We start from the raw sequence: 16,268 nt of genomic DNA, 5'->3' as shown, positions 1-16,268 counted from the left end.
CGTTGAAACATCGCGAATTGTAAGATTTTACCGTTGGCTATACTATTTCTGCGGAATATGATTTTTTTTTTTCTTTCACCGTTAGTTTGCAATAATATCAATTCGAAATAAGCTCACCTTGATTATTTTGTCGCCCGCATGAAGGCCAGCTCTCGCGGCTGCACCGCCTACAATGCATCATCATTGGTCGTTTACATTTTTTACAAGACATTCGATCATTAGCAAAAGTTTTCCAATGATACGTTAAAAAGTACTGCTTATACCGAGACAAATTACGTCCTCGTTTGTTATTCATTTTCAATGTATCATTGTTATTAAACTCGTACAGTTTCTACCAATTTTTCTAACAGTCACGAATGAAAAATTTCGCGTGAGATCGGTGGAGTGTTTTACACGGATGTTGCAGATGAAGTTATTAGGGACTCTCGTGTGTAAATCATGTCTTGTTTGTAAATTAATTCCAACGTTTCTTGGATGGTTGTGTCTTCGTAACGTGGCCGTATTGAGACTGCCTATTTTCCGAAAGAATACTTCTGAAAAATATTTTTGGCCTATCTGTTGTACGTGACTGTTGAATTATAAGAAAATTCGTGCTTGTACCTATCGAACGATGAATGTCCGGTACTAAAAATTCACCATCTTTCGAGTTCACTAACGTTTCGACACAATTTGTTTCTTATTTTTAAAATTAGGTACACAGAGAGATACAGAACCACTATCGTAACAATTGTCGAATGTTACAATTCTATGAGATATCAACATATTATTCCGTTTAAAATTTTAGAAATATTATTGTGTTCTAACATTCATAGCGTTGTTATTACGATTTAAATTAATAAATTACAATTAAAACAACTCACAGCGTTGATTATACACGGTATGGTAACATTTCAAAAAAAAAATTTCCCACTATAGATTTTCTACACTCGCGGTTGCATTGACACGTACAAACAGAAATGGAGAAAATTTTTGAAACGTACAGGCGAAAATAACAGCACAATGTACGAAATTATCAGAGGATCACGTGACTGCGTAGTTTACGAAAGTCAACTCGATACACCGGGATGAGAAAAAATGCCGTTGGTTCTTGCGTGCTCGGGGGAGTTTTTAAAATAAATTTAGTATCTTACCGGGTCGATACGGTCGTTCGTTAGTCCTCTAATTAGTTTGTTCGAACAACAGAATTGATTTCTTGGTATTGTGATTATACAGTAACGCACCTTCTTTCACAGATTGAACATAAACGGGGTTATCGCCAGAGACTTTCATCCCGTATCCAGCCTCGTCCTTGTAGACAACGAGGGTGGCGACGGGTGCTGGTTCGACGGTTCCACCCCCGGCGGCGCCCCCGCCGCCACCGACGCTGCGTCGCAACGCCGCCGTTCCATTCATCCCTTCTTCGATCTCCGCCTGGCCTCCCCTCACCTCTGCCCCGGCTGCAGCACGACTGTATGACCTGTAAACGAAATAAAATCAACATCAACCATACAGACACCAACGACAATATCATTTCGTAATTAACCCTTCAAGCACCCACGTTGCTTTGAATCACAAACGAAAGAGCGTGATGTCTAAATTTCACTGATTTTTAAAAGAAACGTACCGTAGAAAAGATACGACCTTAGAAAGAACAATTTCGAAGATCATTTCTCATCGTTGAAGATTTTAATCAGGCTTGATCGAGCTCTTTACCTATACGTGTAAATAAATTTGAAAATCTGTGTATCAGTCTGAATTTTCGTTCCACCAAACCTTGTCCTATGAAAACTATTCACGAATCAAGCCCGTTTTATCGAACCTAATTAAGCACTCGATCATTAAGGGGGTAAGACCACTGTAAAAACCTGAAATAAAGCGTTTTTTTTGCAATTTTTTTTTGATGGATGTAAGAGGATAAGTGTTAAAAAAAAATATTTATTAAAAAATAGTGCAAAATGACGACGCTGGGGGCCATAGCGAGGCGTGTTTTGAATTTGAGGCGCTCTGCGGCGCGCAGTGTAACTAACGCAAATTTGTATCTGGAAAAAAACAAAAAATTTTCTCTTAATCTGCATATGAGTATAGCTAGAGAAATACGTAGGGGATCTTCGATAAGTTAATTTTAACATTATTTATTGACAAATGATTGCCCCATTTTTTGTACAAAATTGAACTTTCTACTTCAAATGCTCGCCAATCGCACAAAAATTAATGTTTCAAAAATCCCCTACGTATTTCTTTAGCTATACTCGTATAGATTAAGAGTTTTATAGAAAACACGCCTCGCGAGAATGGCTCCAGCGTCGTCATTTTGCACTATATTTGAAAAAATATATTTTTTTTAACAGTTAACGACATGGTTAATAACATTCTTAAATATTATTATCTTCTTACATCCACAAAAAAATCGCAAAAAAACGCTTTATTTCGGGTTTTTACAGTGGTTAAAGTATTAATACTAGTAACTCGATTATTTTAATAACACAAAAAGAATCGAGTATCATAGGTGTTTTTCAAAGTATCCAAGTACTCGGCTAAATTCAGTTTCTTCGAGTACTCAAACAGCTCTAGTTCTCATATTTGTAACAATTATATTCGTTAAAAAGTATCGTATATTTCATACGATAGATAGAATAATAACAACAATCTGATCTTTTGATTTTTAAAAAAGAAACCTCAATCATTGAATGATTAAAGTAATGAGAAAAACCATTATTGAAATTTTCAATGAGTAATGGGTACGTTTCGAAATCTGTATCAGGAATTAATCGTATGCACATAAATCAGCAATCTTGAAAATTTATTTATGTGATAATATTGAATCGTAAAATAATTGCAAAGGTATGTTTAGAAATTTTTGAATAATTATGAGCGAAACTTTTTTATTATTTTGTGGGTACAGTGCTGCGGCATTTTTGCACGGAAACGTATAAGAGGAAGAATATACGTATAGCTGACGACAGACATTGATTTTGTAGGGCTTTTGAAGACTATTGGCTGCATCATTGCTTCTTCAGGCATGGGAAACCGAGAAACCTAACAGTATATAAAATAGACAAGTTTTGGCGAGTTATTGAATACATACAACGTTAATGAAATATGTTTAATAGAAATAAATACCTTTTAATGGGTATTTTATGTTTATGGTGCAATTTCTCGAGTTAGATGTGATCTAATAGCATAATATCTAAGCTTATTACAAAGCGATGTTGCAATATGCAGACTGACACAAGTGAAATTATTTTTACTCTTTTTAAGTCTTTTTTAAAGAAATCAAGAAGGTTGGATACAATTTTCGAATTAGTTAAAAAAAAAGTATCCTAGTTGAAATAATTGTTATACTTTGAAATTCAATTACTTCTTAATTAATTCAGGATGTTCGATCATTTACCGCGTACGATGCTAATAAATAATAATTTCCCCTCATCAACGAGATTGTCTCTGTCGTTTGCTGTTTACTATCATAAGCTCGTAGTCGCGCAGAATTTACATTGATGCTTAATTATTATTTACTGTCGCGACATCCAATATTTCAAAGGCCTGCGTGTATTGTACACTATTTTAGGACTATTGCTCGTCGTTATAAACAAATAGAGGACAATTCCTCGTCTCAAATAACTTACTTGATAAAATGAAACGGAATAAGAGAGATTCGTTGTCTCAAGCATCAAGATTATTATTTATCGAGATAATATTTGAATTTCGTTATTAGACCGGATTAATTTGTTAAAGAGCAAGACATAACTTTTGCAAATACTTATTATCTGCGTAGAAAATAGTTATAGAACTTACAAATTACATGTTTCTAGAGGGATATCGTGTGTAACAATATCAATACTTGATTCTTTATGAAGGGTGTTCAGCCACCCGTGGGAAAAATTTTAATGGGAGATTCTAGGGGCCAAAATGAGACAAAAATCAAGAATAGCAACTTGTTGATGAAAGCTTCGTTAAAAAGTTACTAACGTTTAAAGTTCCGCCTGTAGAACGGCGATCTGCGAACTGCTGCGCACGCGCGATAGTGATAAAAACTCTACTTACTGACGTATCGACAGTCTTACAGTTTTGTGAGTGAGAACCACTATCACGTATATGCAGCTGTTCGCAGGTTGCCTATCTACAGGCGTAACTTTAAACGTTAATAACTTTTTAACGAAGCCTCAATTAACAAATTGGTATTCTTGATTTTCGTCTTATTTTGACCTCCAGAATCTCCCATTAAAATTTTTCCCACGGGTGGATGAACAACATGTATATTTGGTGCATTGTAAATAATTTAAGTAAATTATTATTTTCGTTATATGTCGATAACGAAAACTCATTGGTACATCAGCGAGATATGATTAGTTCGTGTTAACAGTTAACATTCTACATACTATACTCCTTCGAGTACGAGCTTAATACGCCAGAACGTTTATCATGCTCGCACAATTACAATTAGGAGATCAAAATTAAACTTTTTTTCTTATCCTTGTTTTGTGTATATATTTGTAACCAAAAGGGAATAAATTAATAATAATTTTTCGATAAGAAGTTAGGAATTTTACAGTTCTGTACATTCTCCTCAATTAATAAAATGCAAATACAACCGATTTTTAATGACTTAAACAGAAAATTGTTTTTGTCGCTATAAAAAATATCCTCGTTCCCCGTTGTAAATTTGAAATTGCACATGTCGATTCTCGTCAATCGTTAATATGTTAAGCAATGTATGATATTAATTATTTAAAATATATTCGATATATAAAATTTCTTTGTATATAAACACAAAATAGTGAAACGTTATTTAAAATTAATTATACGATAATTTATTCTGTGTAAATGGTACACTAACATCAATGCGTTGAAAGGAGTTAATGCACTCGATGTATAACACTCGGATGCCCAGTTTCATCAAGGACGAGAAAATTTACACGCAATTAAATTTCTGTTATGCGAATGTTCTCCAAAACATCTAAATATAGCCATTGACGGATTAATAGATTTAGATCTAAGATAATATATAACTCGAAACATGATTTATCTTACTGTATAAGAAATAATTTTTATCTTTTTTAATAAAAATATCATCGTATCTGGGAAATAGAACCTGTTTACATTTTCGTATACATCGAATGTGGTTACGTTAAGTTTATTGAGACTGTCATATACGCACAATTTCGGCCAACAAGTAAATAGCGAAGCGATTTTTAGCCGATCACAGCCGATAGAAAACGATTTCAACACACAAACATTTGAATGTGTTGAATGTCAAGATTTTAGTAGAAAAGTCGATCATATACATACACATATACGGAAGTTGGTCACCCCTGCTATAAAGGACTCCTCGTAATTATAACATAATGTAAAGAAAGAAAATTTTTATTTTACTTAAAATGCATAAAAATGTATGTGGCAAGGACAGGTCGATGTAAGTTTGGTTAATATTTTAGTCGTAACTTCATTTGTGATTTACATGCTTCGTGTCAGACGTGAGTCGAATGCCTCTCACGGCCAATTTAAAAAAAATCGTACACAGTAATGATAATTCGACCAATTTTCTTGATTATTATTACATTAAAATAATATCGAGATTACCGATTTATCGCCTCATTTTTTCGAAATAACCATCTTGTAATCGATATACAGGTACTACAAATGATAAATTTTTATCTTATGAACAACGAAAACAGTGTATAAAGAAATAATGAAATGCTGTTTATCGTTGATCAAATTTGTTAGAATAATTTTACCATTTTAATTCATATTTTATAATATCTCCAATACAACGCTCAACATATTATTAATAAAAGAAATTGTATTTTTATGTATCATATAAACTGTTTTCGGATCTATGAAAAACCAAATTTAATAATAATACATCGTTTAATAATCCTTATATATTATCAAATATATAAGAACCAATACTTAAGTATAATGTTATAAGTTTCGCAATTATTTATTTCGAACGTACTTTACGAAAAAATAATGTTTTAAGGGCAAATCAGATTAAGATGGAGTAACTTCCATCTAATAGCGCATTATGATTAAATTTAATTACCAATGTTACTGCCATGTTTAGTTTGCTCATTCTCGTTTCAGAATCGCAACTTTTTTCATGTTAAATATCGTAAACTATCGAATTGTTAATAAGGGTAAGAATTATTTTAAACCGATATTAGAAATCAATGCTTCGTTTCAATTGCCCGTCATGTCTTAACAACGACTATTGCAGAACGTGCGATTAGAAACTGTCCAATTCCAAGAAAATGTAAAACAGTATGTGACAGCGACCAAAATTTAAAGAATATGTCAGAGAGAAACTAAGAAACCGTACATGACATCATGTTAATCGATATAACAGGTTAATAGGTCAGTCGGTTCTCATGTATTGTAAGCACGAAGAAACGAAAAAAAGGCAATCGAAAAAAAAGAAATTACACGGATATAAGGTTTCAAGAATGACTCGCGGATAGGCGTACCAAAGACGATAGAGTAAATACATACCTTTCATTTAATTTATTTCGTAGTGAAACGAATCTTGTGAGAAACACCAGAGACAGAGTAGAAGCGCAACAAAGCGAGATATCACTTCACCTTGGCACTATATTCCACGAGAATTATATCACAATTGTCATAACAAAAGAACACATATGAACATGGCTGATGACGGGTAATTATTCTGCCTCTAGCACTTTCACGGCACATTTTGATGTCTCCTGATAATACATGATAAGGCAACTATTCGGTAAAAAAGGAAGATCTCTCTTGTGTTAATTATACAAACGTGCGTGCACCATACGCGGATACGAAGGCACTAATTTTTTTTATAAAAATGTACATTCGATCAAACGAAAATACACTACTAACAAGTGTCAGCCATCTTGTATTGGAGCGAAGCACAACCCAACGTCCCATAGTGCATCACGACGGTTGCAGGAGTTAGTACCAAGTTTACACTGTGAGATTTTAGAGAAGAATGGAAGCACACGCGATTGGCAAACGATTTAAACAAATTTTTCTCATTGGTTGAAATTTTATTAGTAAATTTTCGTCTGTGTCGGAACAATTTTTTTCAAATATATTCAATACTGAGTTAAGTACAATTTGAAATACCATTTTAATTAATATAACATGAAGGTTTAATAAAGAAAATGGTTATTTTCTCTTCTATTTGTTATTGATTAAAATTGTAATAACGATTAGTATGCAATATAGAAACTATAAATAATTGAACGGATTAAATTTAAATACGAAATTTATACTTTCAAACTGTTTTAAATTAAACTTCATTTTCTGTAATTCGATAGTTACGGCAAATATAAATTATGAAAGTAATTTAAATAATTACATAACACTTTTTAATAACTATGTTAAACAAAATAATTTAAAATGGATGACATTAAAAGTAAGTTAAATATTATAACAGTAAAATAAAGTATACTAAAATATCATAGAATGCATTAATTTACATTCATTTATTTTAAATATATATTTAGCATTATTGAAATATCGTTATAAAATAGCAGTTGTACTTTATTAAACTTTTCATTCCATCATATACAGACATAAAATTATTTTTGATATACTGTCAGTATATATTTTAATTTACATTGTTATACATATTTTGACTACTTTCTCAAAAATGTACACCTATGTAATAATTACATGAGATCAATAAAAGGAACTGTGTAAAATTACTATGGTCACCACACTGCTTATTAAAAATATACTTGATGTAATACACTTTGAACTACTTAGAAAAGGATAAAAAAAATCATACGGTAAGGTGAGATCCAAATTAGGACCTCCTACAAAGTAATATTTGGACGGCCTCGACACATCATGAAATGTAACGTAACTAACGATATCTACTTTAAGTATGTTTGTACAATTTTTAGTTGAACATGTTGACCATGATACGTTAGATTCGTTAGAAAAATTAATACCTACTCCTAATATATTATAATTAGTCAAACTCTCAGGTTTCTTTAAGGCAGAATACAAAACATTTAAGTGTATTGAAGTTATTAATCCTAAACACTGTAAACGGTCATTAATTAATTTCCCTGTCACAATATTTTGAGGTACTCTATCAAGTAAAATTTGTGCCCAATCAGCTGTATTATTTTTAGTAAAATTGCCTGACTTTGAAACATAAATACTATATTGATTAGTCTGAGTAACATTAAACAAAGAATCCTTCATCAAGAAATGCATAGTGCGATTTTGTAATTCTGTACAAGACGATGTATTAAAGTTATTGATAGGTAAAGATACGGAACATCTTAATTTAACATCTTCTCCAAAGGCAAGAGTATATCTAGTTGTTTCGTTACATTCACCACCTTTTCTAGCTATAGGCAATGTTAAAAAGCTATCAGTTTTATTAAAATTGATAGTCTTCGCGTTATTAGTCTTATTTATATTTAAAGTACCAATAATAAGTGGCTTCCCCAAAATATAACCAGGATTACCACTAAGAGAAAAACTTTTTTCTTTATCCAGTTCAACCCATTCATAAACTACCTCAAATTGTTGATAAAAACTTCGAGAAACGTTATCTATATTAAAATATACATTAATGCTGTTAATTCCCATAGTACCATTGTGAACAATCAAATATTTTACACCTGTTACAATGTTGTAACATGTACCATTGAAACAAGATCCTGATATGATTGTTGTATTACATGCTTGCCAAGAATGCTTACAATAGTAATTAGTTAATGTTAAACACACATTCTTGGGACAAACCTGTAAGTGGAAAATTTCAATGTTATGAGTTCTTAAAATACAAAAAACATGCATTGATGAATATTAAATTTTTTAATTGTATCTAAAAAATTCTTTTATACTGATTAAAATATCTCTATTGTATTAGTACCTGATCTGACATGCCAATATAGGTTGCATTTAACAAATGAGGAGAAGTAATAATAGTAAAATTATTAAATGCCATTGGAAAAAGATACTGGTTGGTATTAATCAAATCAGTTTGTAAGCATTGTTCTTTCCACTCACGAAGATATTTTAAGGTTTTCTTGAATGCACACAACTCAGTGAAGCCAGACTGTAGAAGTTCTGCATCATAATAAAGTACTTTTCAATGAAATCGTAATATAATATTTATAATGATAATGTTATATAGATAATAATATATACCAAAAGGTTGAATATAATTGTTATATATTCTCCATATAATGTCACCATCTTGATAAGGACTAGAAGTAGTATATTCAGGTACATGTAATTGGTCTTCCCACTTCCATTTCAATCTATTTGGGTTCATCGCTTCTCTTAAATCTTTCTCAGTCTGTATATCCTATACGAAATAAAACATTTATAATATAATTATAATCTAAAGGAATTTAATTTATAACATATCAAGTATCATTTAATATCATTTAGTTTTTCATATTTTAAAGTCTTACCAAATTATTATTATCATTGTATGTAGGTGGAAGATTGTCATATAAAATACAAAAAAGATTGTTTGCCAATTTTTCAAGTATAAATGGTGTATTATTTCGTTCTATAAAATTTTTAGTGTAACAGTAACGTTTATCATATAATTCTGCCTGGTGATTTTCACAATGTGAAAAAACTGTTAAATGAAAATCATTACAATCCGTGTCACAACAGCAATTGATGTCACAAGATGATGTCTGTTGTGTAAAGAGATTAAAATGAAATTAATGTTATTAATAGCATACAATATTTTAACTCCTTACAACATAACATGTCATATATGGGACTACCAGTCTTTTAACTTCGTACTATAGCATACATGTCACAACCTATTGTTCTTAAAAATATGTATATACAAATAAAAGTATTATTACTTGTCAACATTTTTCCCATAATTTCTATTAATACATTTTTAAGAGAAGATTCTTGCTGTGAGGAGTTAAATTGAATATAAATAACCACAAAACATATAAACTCACTGTTAAATCACATTCGCATACATCAGACTGTATTCTATTTACAGTGAAATTTCTTGTTCCATTATTATACTCAACTTTATGGGGTGTTTCCATAGTTGGTAATGTTTGGATTTTTGTAATTTGTGTTGTATATGCAAAATTACTAGTGTCAGCACTAGTTGAATTACGAAGACTTTCAGCTGTAGTACTAAGTGATTCTTCTAATGTATCTTTTTCTACTAGCTCATCGCATTCTGTTTCATTCGCACATGTAAATATTTCTTCAATTTTCTTTGTGAATATGATTTCATTACACGTTAAATAAAAAAACATCAATACAAATCTTGTTATAAACATTTTGTTAGTTTTAAATACTACTCAATATTCTTTGGCAATAAAGCAAATTATCATAATATATATTCACAAATGACATCCATATTTTTCAAAATTTTGAGCAAGTATGTGCAATTCGATCTTCACTGTACCCATGCTTTGTGTAAGTAACTCAAACCTATCTAAAGAGTTAACTAAAACACTTGGTGACTTTAACTGTAAAGTTATTCCCAAAAATCTATCCCTGAGCCTATCTTTCCAATTACCTGAATAAATGATCATATAAAAATATAATATATACAAAATATAGAAACATATACAATAGTTTCTTAGAAAATACTATACTTACCAATAGGTTTCCATGTGTGACACTCTATAGAATGAAATCCAGGAGATAATGGAATATTACAAACGCCATAAGATGTAAATAATATTCTTTCATGGGAGTCTCTACAAAATATTTGCAATAAAAGTTTTGGTGAACTTTGCAGTGTTTGTGTTGTATAATGTAAATCTATAGGATGATCCCAAATTGGTTCATTAGTATATAAATCACAACTTTCTTGTGTTTGTCCTTCTTCATAACCGTTTAAAACTTTCCAACCATTCCCTGTAATAGAAACAAAAATATTAGTGCTTCTAGTGTAATGAATATATTATTGATTATATATACAATGGTAAATAATTACAGTACCAGCATGAAAACTCCACTTGCACAGAAGACGTGGTTGTTTAAAATCTTTTGCAGACGAAATTTGCCCAATTATATGCAATTCCGCCATTCCATAAGAACATATCGTTTTATTTGTTGATTGAATACGTACATATGCAGAGTGCAAAATCTTATATTCGTACAAGGTTTGTAACTGTATTTGATAACACAATTTATCATAATAATGATCACAGATCTACTATTGCTTAGTAAAGGAGTACTTAAGTTTATACAATATAATAGCTGTGATTATGAACTATTTTCAATGAGTTAAATATTAACCTAACTAAAAATATTTAAAAAGGAACACTAAAAACAAACCAAACTTTTAGTTCAAATATCGTTATAATTTTAAAAGATAAGTGACAATCTTTGACTTACAAATATATTAGATACGTTCATTTGATATTGCGAGTTGACATATTCTTTAATACGCCCTCTTTTGACATTTTAAACCAATCATTCATTCTAAATTAAATAACATTTTTAATGTTATTTTCCTTTCACTGTTTTTTAATAATGTTTGAACTTCCTCTGTCATACAAAATTCGATGTATTATTTATAAATTTTTTAAGAACGTATAATAGTACTATTCTTTCTATTTGCGTTGTAATTTTTTCAAATTTGTATTTATTTAATGACTGTTACTAAATTTATTGAGACCATATCACGAATAGTACAAGAAGAATTAAATTGTTTTAAAAAGTAATCTGTTAATTGATTTATTGATTTAATTGGTAATTCTTTGGTTAAACTATCGATTTGATAAGTCGAATCGAATCGAATGGTACATACATAAATACATCGCAGGTTATATTTCCCAAGTGACATTTGACAGCTACTGTTATTTTACATCGGCGAAAATTTATTTTTTCACCTTGTTTGTCACTTATATCATTTATAGTCCAAATGGAAACTAAACCAGAAGGAGAACATATGCTGGCATTGAAAGGTAACAAAAACAATTTCTTTGTAATATCATATTTATTTAGAAAAGTGTATTTTTTCTTTCAAATATCAAAAACACAGATACCAATAATCATGCTTTAATATATTGTTTTCAGTAATGAGATTGACACGACCTACACTTGCAAATCCAGTAGTTGTTACTTGTGATTCAACAGACCTCCCTGGCAATACATTAAATAATGAACTTAAAAATGATTGTACTGCTTTGCAAGGAATGGAAACTCTTGCAGTAGGTCAATTTATGGTATTACCACAAAGTTTCGGGTATGTTTATACTTGTATATCAATTACTGTTATTAAAATTAAATTTCAGATTTATCAATGCTTTAAAACACATTTCAGTTTAACTATAGAAATAATTTAATGTTAAAGTTATACATATATATTTTCAGGAACATTTATTTAGGTGAAATATTTTCAATCTATCTTTGTGTGCATAATGGCAGTAGTCAATTAGTCAAAGATATTACTGTCAAAGTAAGTAATGTGTTCCTATATTTCAAATATCAAATAAGCCTTATTTAAATTTGAATTAATGTTAATAGGTTGGCTTAGCTATTATAATGTATCTATAAGAAATATAAAATAATAACTTATAATATCATATAATAATTATACACATGTATATATAATTTATGAATTGTTCTTAATAATATTTCATACTATAGGCAGATTTACAAACAAGTACTCAAATTATTTCTCTTTCTGGTAATAGTGGAAGGATGAAGGATATAGCACCTGACAGTACAATTGATGAAGTAATACATCATGAAGTAAAAGAAATAGGCACTCATATGTAAGAATATATAATTTAAAAATGTTCCAGCATGTAATTAAGTAAATGGTCAATACAAGTATATTTCAGATTAATATGTGATATAACTTATACACCTACATATTCAGGTGCCACTCTACAATCATTTAGGAAATATTATAGGCTTCAAGTGGTAAAGCCATTAGATGTGAAAACAAAGTTTTATAATGCAGAGGTAATATTTTTACAATAATAAGATTTACATAATAAGGAAACTTTACTAAATGTGACATGTTTATTTAATTATTCGAAATAATAGTTATTTAATAAAATTTAATGAAAGCATTTTCTTGAAGTCAGACGAAGTGTACCTTGAAGCACAAATACAGAATCTTACAGCAGGTCCAATATGTTTAGAAAAAGTTTCACTCGAGTCATCTAATTTATTTAGCGGTGAGTTTGCTATATATTATTTTCATTAATCTAATTGTAAATTTTCATGGTGAATATTTTAATTTATTCAGTATCAACGCTAAATACAAATGAAAAGGGAGACTCTATTTATGGATCGGTAAATGTGTTAGATACTGATTGTAGCAGACAGTATTTATATTGTTTAAAACCACAATTGACATTATTAAAAGATCCGAAAATGATGCACAATGCAACAAACATCGGAAAATTAGATATTGTTTGGAGAAGTAATTTAGGAGAAAGAGGAAGGTTACAAACAAGTCAGTTACAAAGAATGGTTTGTTATCTCGTTTCTTAATTAATTTGTAATTGAATTACTTTAGTATTTCATTTACATTTTAATTTTTTAGGCACCCGAATATGGTGATTTAAGAGTTACTATAAAGGATATTCCTCTAGAAGTATATCTTGAACAAACTGTTAATTTTAAATGTCATATAATAAATACATCGTAAGTAATTAATCCATATGAAAGAATAGAAATAAAAAAAAGATATAATTTTGAACTCAAACTGAGCAATGTTATATTGAAATAAAGGAAATAATTAAACGGTTTTTTTTACTAGAGAAAGAAGTATGGATTTGATGTTAAGTTTGGAATCAAGTAGCTCTATAGCATGGTGTGGAATATCAAATATAAAGATAGGAACATTAAAATCTGGAACATCAATAGATATTCCTTTATGTCTGGTTCCACTACATAGTGGTATTATTGTAAGTATTTTTATATAAACATTACTGAAATATTAATATAATATTTAACATTATAATGTTGCAGACCATTTCTGGATTAAAGTTGGAGGATATATTCTTGAAGAGGACATACGATTATGATGATTTAGCACAAATATTTGTCAATCAAATAGACTAGTCAAGAATTCAATAAATTAATAAAAATATGTTTATTAACTTGCTGTATTTATTTAACAAATTTACCTGATATAGCCACAACTATATTGAAGCAATTTAGTATGGAAAGAAGTACCATCGTTTATACAGAAAATAAATTTTTTTATTAAAGATATGAATCTATCGTGGACATTTTTTCAGTTTCACTTACTGCTCCTACAGCACAAGCAAGCAAAGTTTGAACATTTTGAGGTTCATTTCCGGCAAAAATGTAACCATTAGCTTTGTCCACTGCATTTTTTACTTGCAGCAACAATGCTTGATTAGAAATATCTAATGGTATAAAACTGACAAGACTGTAATCTTCTATCAGAGACACAAAAGCTGCATTTAATTTTTTACACCTGAACACAAAACAATGAAATTTTATACTTACATACTTTTAAATATTTATAGAAAATTTTTTGTTTATAACTTAGAGTTCGTTGAAAATTGTAAAATTTGAAGCCTTGTAACAATTTTATATAAAACTATTCAATGAAAAAACTTACTTTGATGTAAAAGGATCTTCGTCGAGTTTATCCAATAAATACTTTAAATCGAGTACTTCGGTATAAAAATCTATGTTAAAATCTAGACAATTACCAAATTTTTTCATTTCATCAAACTTTGTCATAACATTAACATGAGGTAAGCCTAGTTTCAACATGGTTGTTGTGCAAAGAATTAAGGAGGATAAATATTTACCTATAACCCAAAGCATTAGTGTTAAATACTGCTATATTTTTCATAAAAATATATTTAGAAATCCAATATGAATATAATTACCGACATCACTACAATGGTGAGAATCTACAAGATGCACACTGCATAGTCTTACTAAATTTTGTTCTAATTTTTCAGCAATTGTGCTGATTGATGTGTGGTGAGTATATAGTTCAACCTATTAATAAATGTTATATTTAAGCTAAGAGACGTATGAAGTTGTACAGCGAAACACTTATATGTACATACCTGTCCTGGACAATCAAAAATGAGATAGTGATCCTTCAAATTTAAAACTTTTGTAATTAACCATTTTATATTAGCTTCTAAAAATTCCATACAATAAAGTAAAGCTCCATTTGGTCCAAGCTTGTAATGTGACATTACTTCTTCGTGTTTTATTAATTCAGATATATCTATTGTTGGTATATACTCCATGTTTTCATTTGCAGGATCTAAAAATATAAAAATAACAAAATAACTACAAAAAATAAACAATTTTAAATTTCATTACTATCAATTAATTAAATACTGTTTGTTTTTACCAATATTAATGACAGCTACTTTTCTGCCAAGTTTCTCTAAAAACTTGGACATAACATTACAATATGTAGTTTTCCCACTTCCTGGTGGGCCAATAACTAATTGGCCAAATATTAAACTCATACTTATATTTTTAATTTATAATATCACCAAGGTTTTATTTTATTTATGGCTGCAACAATAGCTTTTAAAGTGTCTGAATCATAGTCTTTTAAACATATTGAAATTAGTAATGGTTTCTCTGCATTAATTTGTTCTGCTATATATCGAACTGCTGCCAGAATATCGATGTCATCCTTTCCAAACAGTACCCTAAAATAAATTAGATGACTTTGTTAATCTAAGAAATACAAAATTTTATAATAGTCACAAAATTACTTACTTTATAGAAAATGAGCCATTATTAAATTGTTGTAACGCAGAACACCGATTAACTGTTATCAATGATCCAAACTTTTTAAAATGTGTTATAATCAACAATATACGATTACTAAAAACAAATATAAATATTTTATGATTATGAAGTGTTTTAATGAGTATTTACTATAAACCATTAACTTACTCGACATATTTTTATAATTGGAAGTAAAAAATACATATTTGAATTATTTTATTACCTATAAATCTTCAGGGCAATATCAGTATGATGGCCGTGTGTTTGAATAGCGCAAGCATAATTTTTCATATTTTTTGTATTTGTCTATAGTTTACATTGTAAATATTTGTTTATAGTAAAATTAATGTTATGAATATTTACATAAATTATTGAATAAAACATACTTACAGCGCATTAAAAATTGATTTAGCGATTTTTGCTTATATCATGTAAAATGAACATTTAATTTACACACTATTGTTTTTGGATTTCTGATAATGCTAAGCATTGAAAAGTTATCACTAAGAACGTCAAAAGGAATCCTATTATGGGACTTTTATTATCCTAGGACCATAGAACTGGCATTTTCTACAGTTAAGAAACAT

At 29.5% G+C, this 16,268-nt stretch overlaps 5 protein-coding genes across 11 annotated transcripts in view; 1 reads left to right on the top strand and 4 right to left on the bottom strand.

Moving 5' to 3' along the window:
* LOC122401407 (rho guanine nucleotide exchange factor 11) overlaps positions 1–6,916 on the bottom strand; it is a 39,269-nt gene extending 32,353 nt beyond the window's left edge. The window contains exons 1-3 of one of the 5 annotated variants that reach the window (XR_006259439.1): positions 6,466–6,916; positions 1,221–1,456; positions 118–167 (exon numbers count right to left, since the gene is read on the bottom strand). Coding sequence is in view for 4 of the 5 variants with exons in the window: in XM_043403508.1 (XP_043259443.1) it covers positions 118–167; positions 1,221–1,392 (222 nt within the window). In the remaining variant the exon portion in view is untranslated. The remainder of the gene's footprint in view (positions 1–117; positions 168–1,220; positions 1,457–6,465) is intronic. The other 4 variants (XM_043403508.1, XM_043403507.1, XM_043403509.1 and 1 more) reach the window with 4 other exon arrangements.
* A 716-nt stretch (positions 6,917–7,632) lies between these two features.
* Positions 7,633–10,286, bottom strand: LOC122401363 (tectonic-3). The gene is made up of 5 exons (XM_043403443.1): positions 9,909–10,286; positions 9,393–9,626; positions 9,124–9,283; positions 8,846–9,042; positions 7,633–8,715 (listed from the first exon to the last, which is right to left on the bottom strand). The coding sequence occupies exons 1-5, from the start codon at positions 10,242–10,244 to the stop codon at positions 7,633–7,635; spliced, it is 2,010 nt and encodes a 669-aa protein (XP_043259378.1). The 5' UTR covers positions 10,245–10,286.
* On the bottom strand, positions 10,283–11,258 carry LOC122401369 (B9 domain-containing protein 2). Its single transcript, XM_043403450.1, has 3 exons — positions 10,915–11,258; positions 10,570–10,830; positions 10,283–10,486 (listed from the first exon to the last, which is right to left on the bottom strand). Exons 1-3 carry the CDS (start codon positions 11,000–11,002, stop codon positions 10,308–10,310), a joined length of 528 nt encoding a protein of 175 aa, XP_043259385.1. The 5' UTR covers positions 11,003–11,258; the 3' UTR covers positions 10,283–10,307.
* Positions 11,030–14,076, top strand: LOC122401366 (trafficking protein particle complex subunit 13). Of its 2 annotated transcripts, none has more exons than XM_043403446.1 (11): positions 11,030–11,078; positions 11,744–11,885; positions 11,998–12,166; positions 12,295–12,379; positions 12,571–12,698; positions 12,768–12,891; positions 13,013–13,109; positions 13,181–13,407; positions 13,481–13,581; positions 13,697–13,844; positions 13,909–14,076. In XM_043403446.1, the coding sequence occupies exons 2-11, from the start codon at positions 11,843–11,845 to the stop codon at positions 13,999–14,001; spliced, it is 1,215 nt and encodes a 404-aa protein (XP_043259381.1). In that variant the 5' UTR covers positions 11,030–11,078; positions 11,744–11,842; the 3' UTR covers positions 14,002–14,076. The 2 variants fall into 2 exon arrangements, with proteins under 2 accessions (XP_043259381.1, XP_043259382.1); XM_043403447.1 differs by having other exon boundaries at positions 11,042–11,078; positions 11,838–11,885.
* LOC122401367 (GPN-loop GTPase 2) lies at positions 14,062–16,195 on the bottom strand. Of its 2 annotated transcripts, XM_043403448.1 has the most exons (8): positions 16,072–16,195; positions 15,905–15,987; positions 15,670–15,777; positions 15,290–15,599; positions 14,994–15,199; positions 14,808–14,922; positions 14,531–14,726; positions 14,062–14,383 (listed from the first exon to the last, which is right to left on the bottom strand). In XM_043403448.1, the coding sequence occupies exons 4-8, from the start codon at positions 15,408–15,410 to the stop codon at positions 14,146–14,148; spliced, it is 876 nt and encodes a 291-aa protein (XP_043259383.1). In that variant the 5' UTR covers positions 15,411–15,599; positions 15,670–15,777; positions 15,905–15,987; positions 16,072–16,195; the 3' UTR covers positions 14,062–14,145. The 2 variants fall into 2 exon arrangements, with proteins under 2 accessions (XP_043259383.1, XP_043259384.1); XM_043403449.1 differs by lacking the exon at positions 15,905–15,987 and having other exon boundaries at positions 15,670–15,721; positions 16,072–16,159.
* Positions 16,196–16,268: the final 73 nt, after the last annotated feature.

Source organism: Colletes gigas, unplaced genomic scaffold (genome assembly GCF_013123115.1).
Source record: "Colletes gigas isolate AHSC1104 unplaced genomic scaffold, ASM1312311v1 Colletes_gigas_Sc00024, whole genome shotgun sequence".
In the NCBI taxonomy this organism is placed as follows: domain Eukaryota; kingdom Metazoa; phylum Arthropoda; class Insecta; order Hymenoptera; family Colletidae; genus Colletes; species Colletes gigas.
Note: the sequence above shows the minus strand (reverse complement) of the source record. Positions and strands in the feature narration are given on the sequence as shown.

Bases quoted from the DNA above. Each gene is read 5' to 3' on its own strand.
- LOC122401367 (XM_043403448.1), bottom strand. From the start codon at position 15,410: ATGAGTTTAATATTTGGCCAATTAGTTATTGGCCCACCAGGAAGTGGG. The intron at 14,923-14,993 runs GTATGTACATAT...ATTTATTAATAG, and splicing joins TTTTTGATTGTCCAGGACAG to GTTGAACTATATACTCACCA. The intron at 14,727-14,807 runs GTAATTATATTC...TTTGGGTTATAG, and splicing joins TCACCATTGTAGTGATGTCG to GTAAATATTTATCCTCCTTA.
- LOC122401369 (XM_043403450.1), bottom strand. From the start codon at position 11,002: ATGGCGGAATTGCATATAATTGGGCAAATTTCGTCTGCAAAAGATTTT. The intron at 10,831-10,914 runs GTACTGTAATTA...TTTCTATTACAG, and splicing joins CAAGTGGAGTTTTCATGCTG to GGAATGGTTGGAAAGTTTTA. The intron at 10,487-10,569 runs GTAAGTATAGTA...TCATTTATTCAG, and splicing joins TCACACATGGAAACCTATTG to GTAATTGGAAAGATAGGCTC.
- LOC122401363 (XM_043403443.1), bottom strand. From the start codon at position 10,244: ATGTTTATAACAAGATTTGTATTGATGTTTTTTTATTTAACGTGTAAT. The intron at 9,627-9,908 runs GTGAGTTTATAT...TTTACACAACAG, and splicing joins TATGCGAATGTGATTTAACA to ACATCATCTTGTGACATCAA. The intron at 9,043-9,123 runs GTATATATTATT...ATTATGATGCAG, and splicing joins CAATTATATTCAACCTTTTG to AACTTCTACAGTCTGGCTTC.
- LOC122401366 (XM_043403446.1), top strand. From the start codon at position 11,843: ATGGAAACTAAACCAGAAGGAGAACATATGCTGGCATTGAAAG. The intron at 12,167-12,294 runs GTATGTTTATAC...ATATATTTTCAG, and splicing joins GTATTACCACAAAGTTTCGG to GAACATTTATTTAGGTGAAA. The intron at 12,699-12,767 runs GTAAGAATATAT...AGTATATTTCAG, and splicing joins AAAGAAATAGGCACTCATAT to ATTAATATGTGATATAACTT.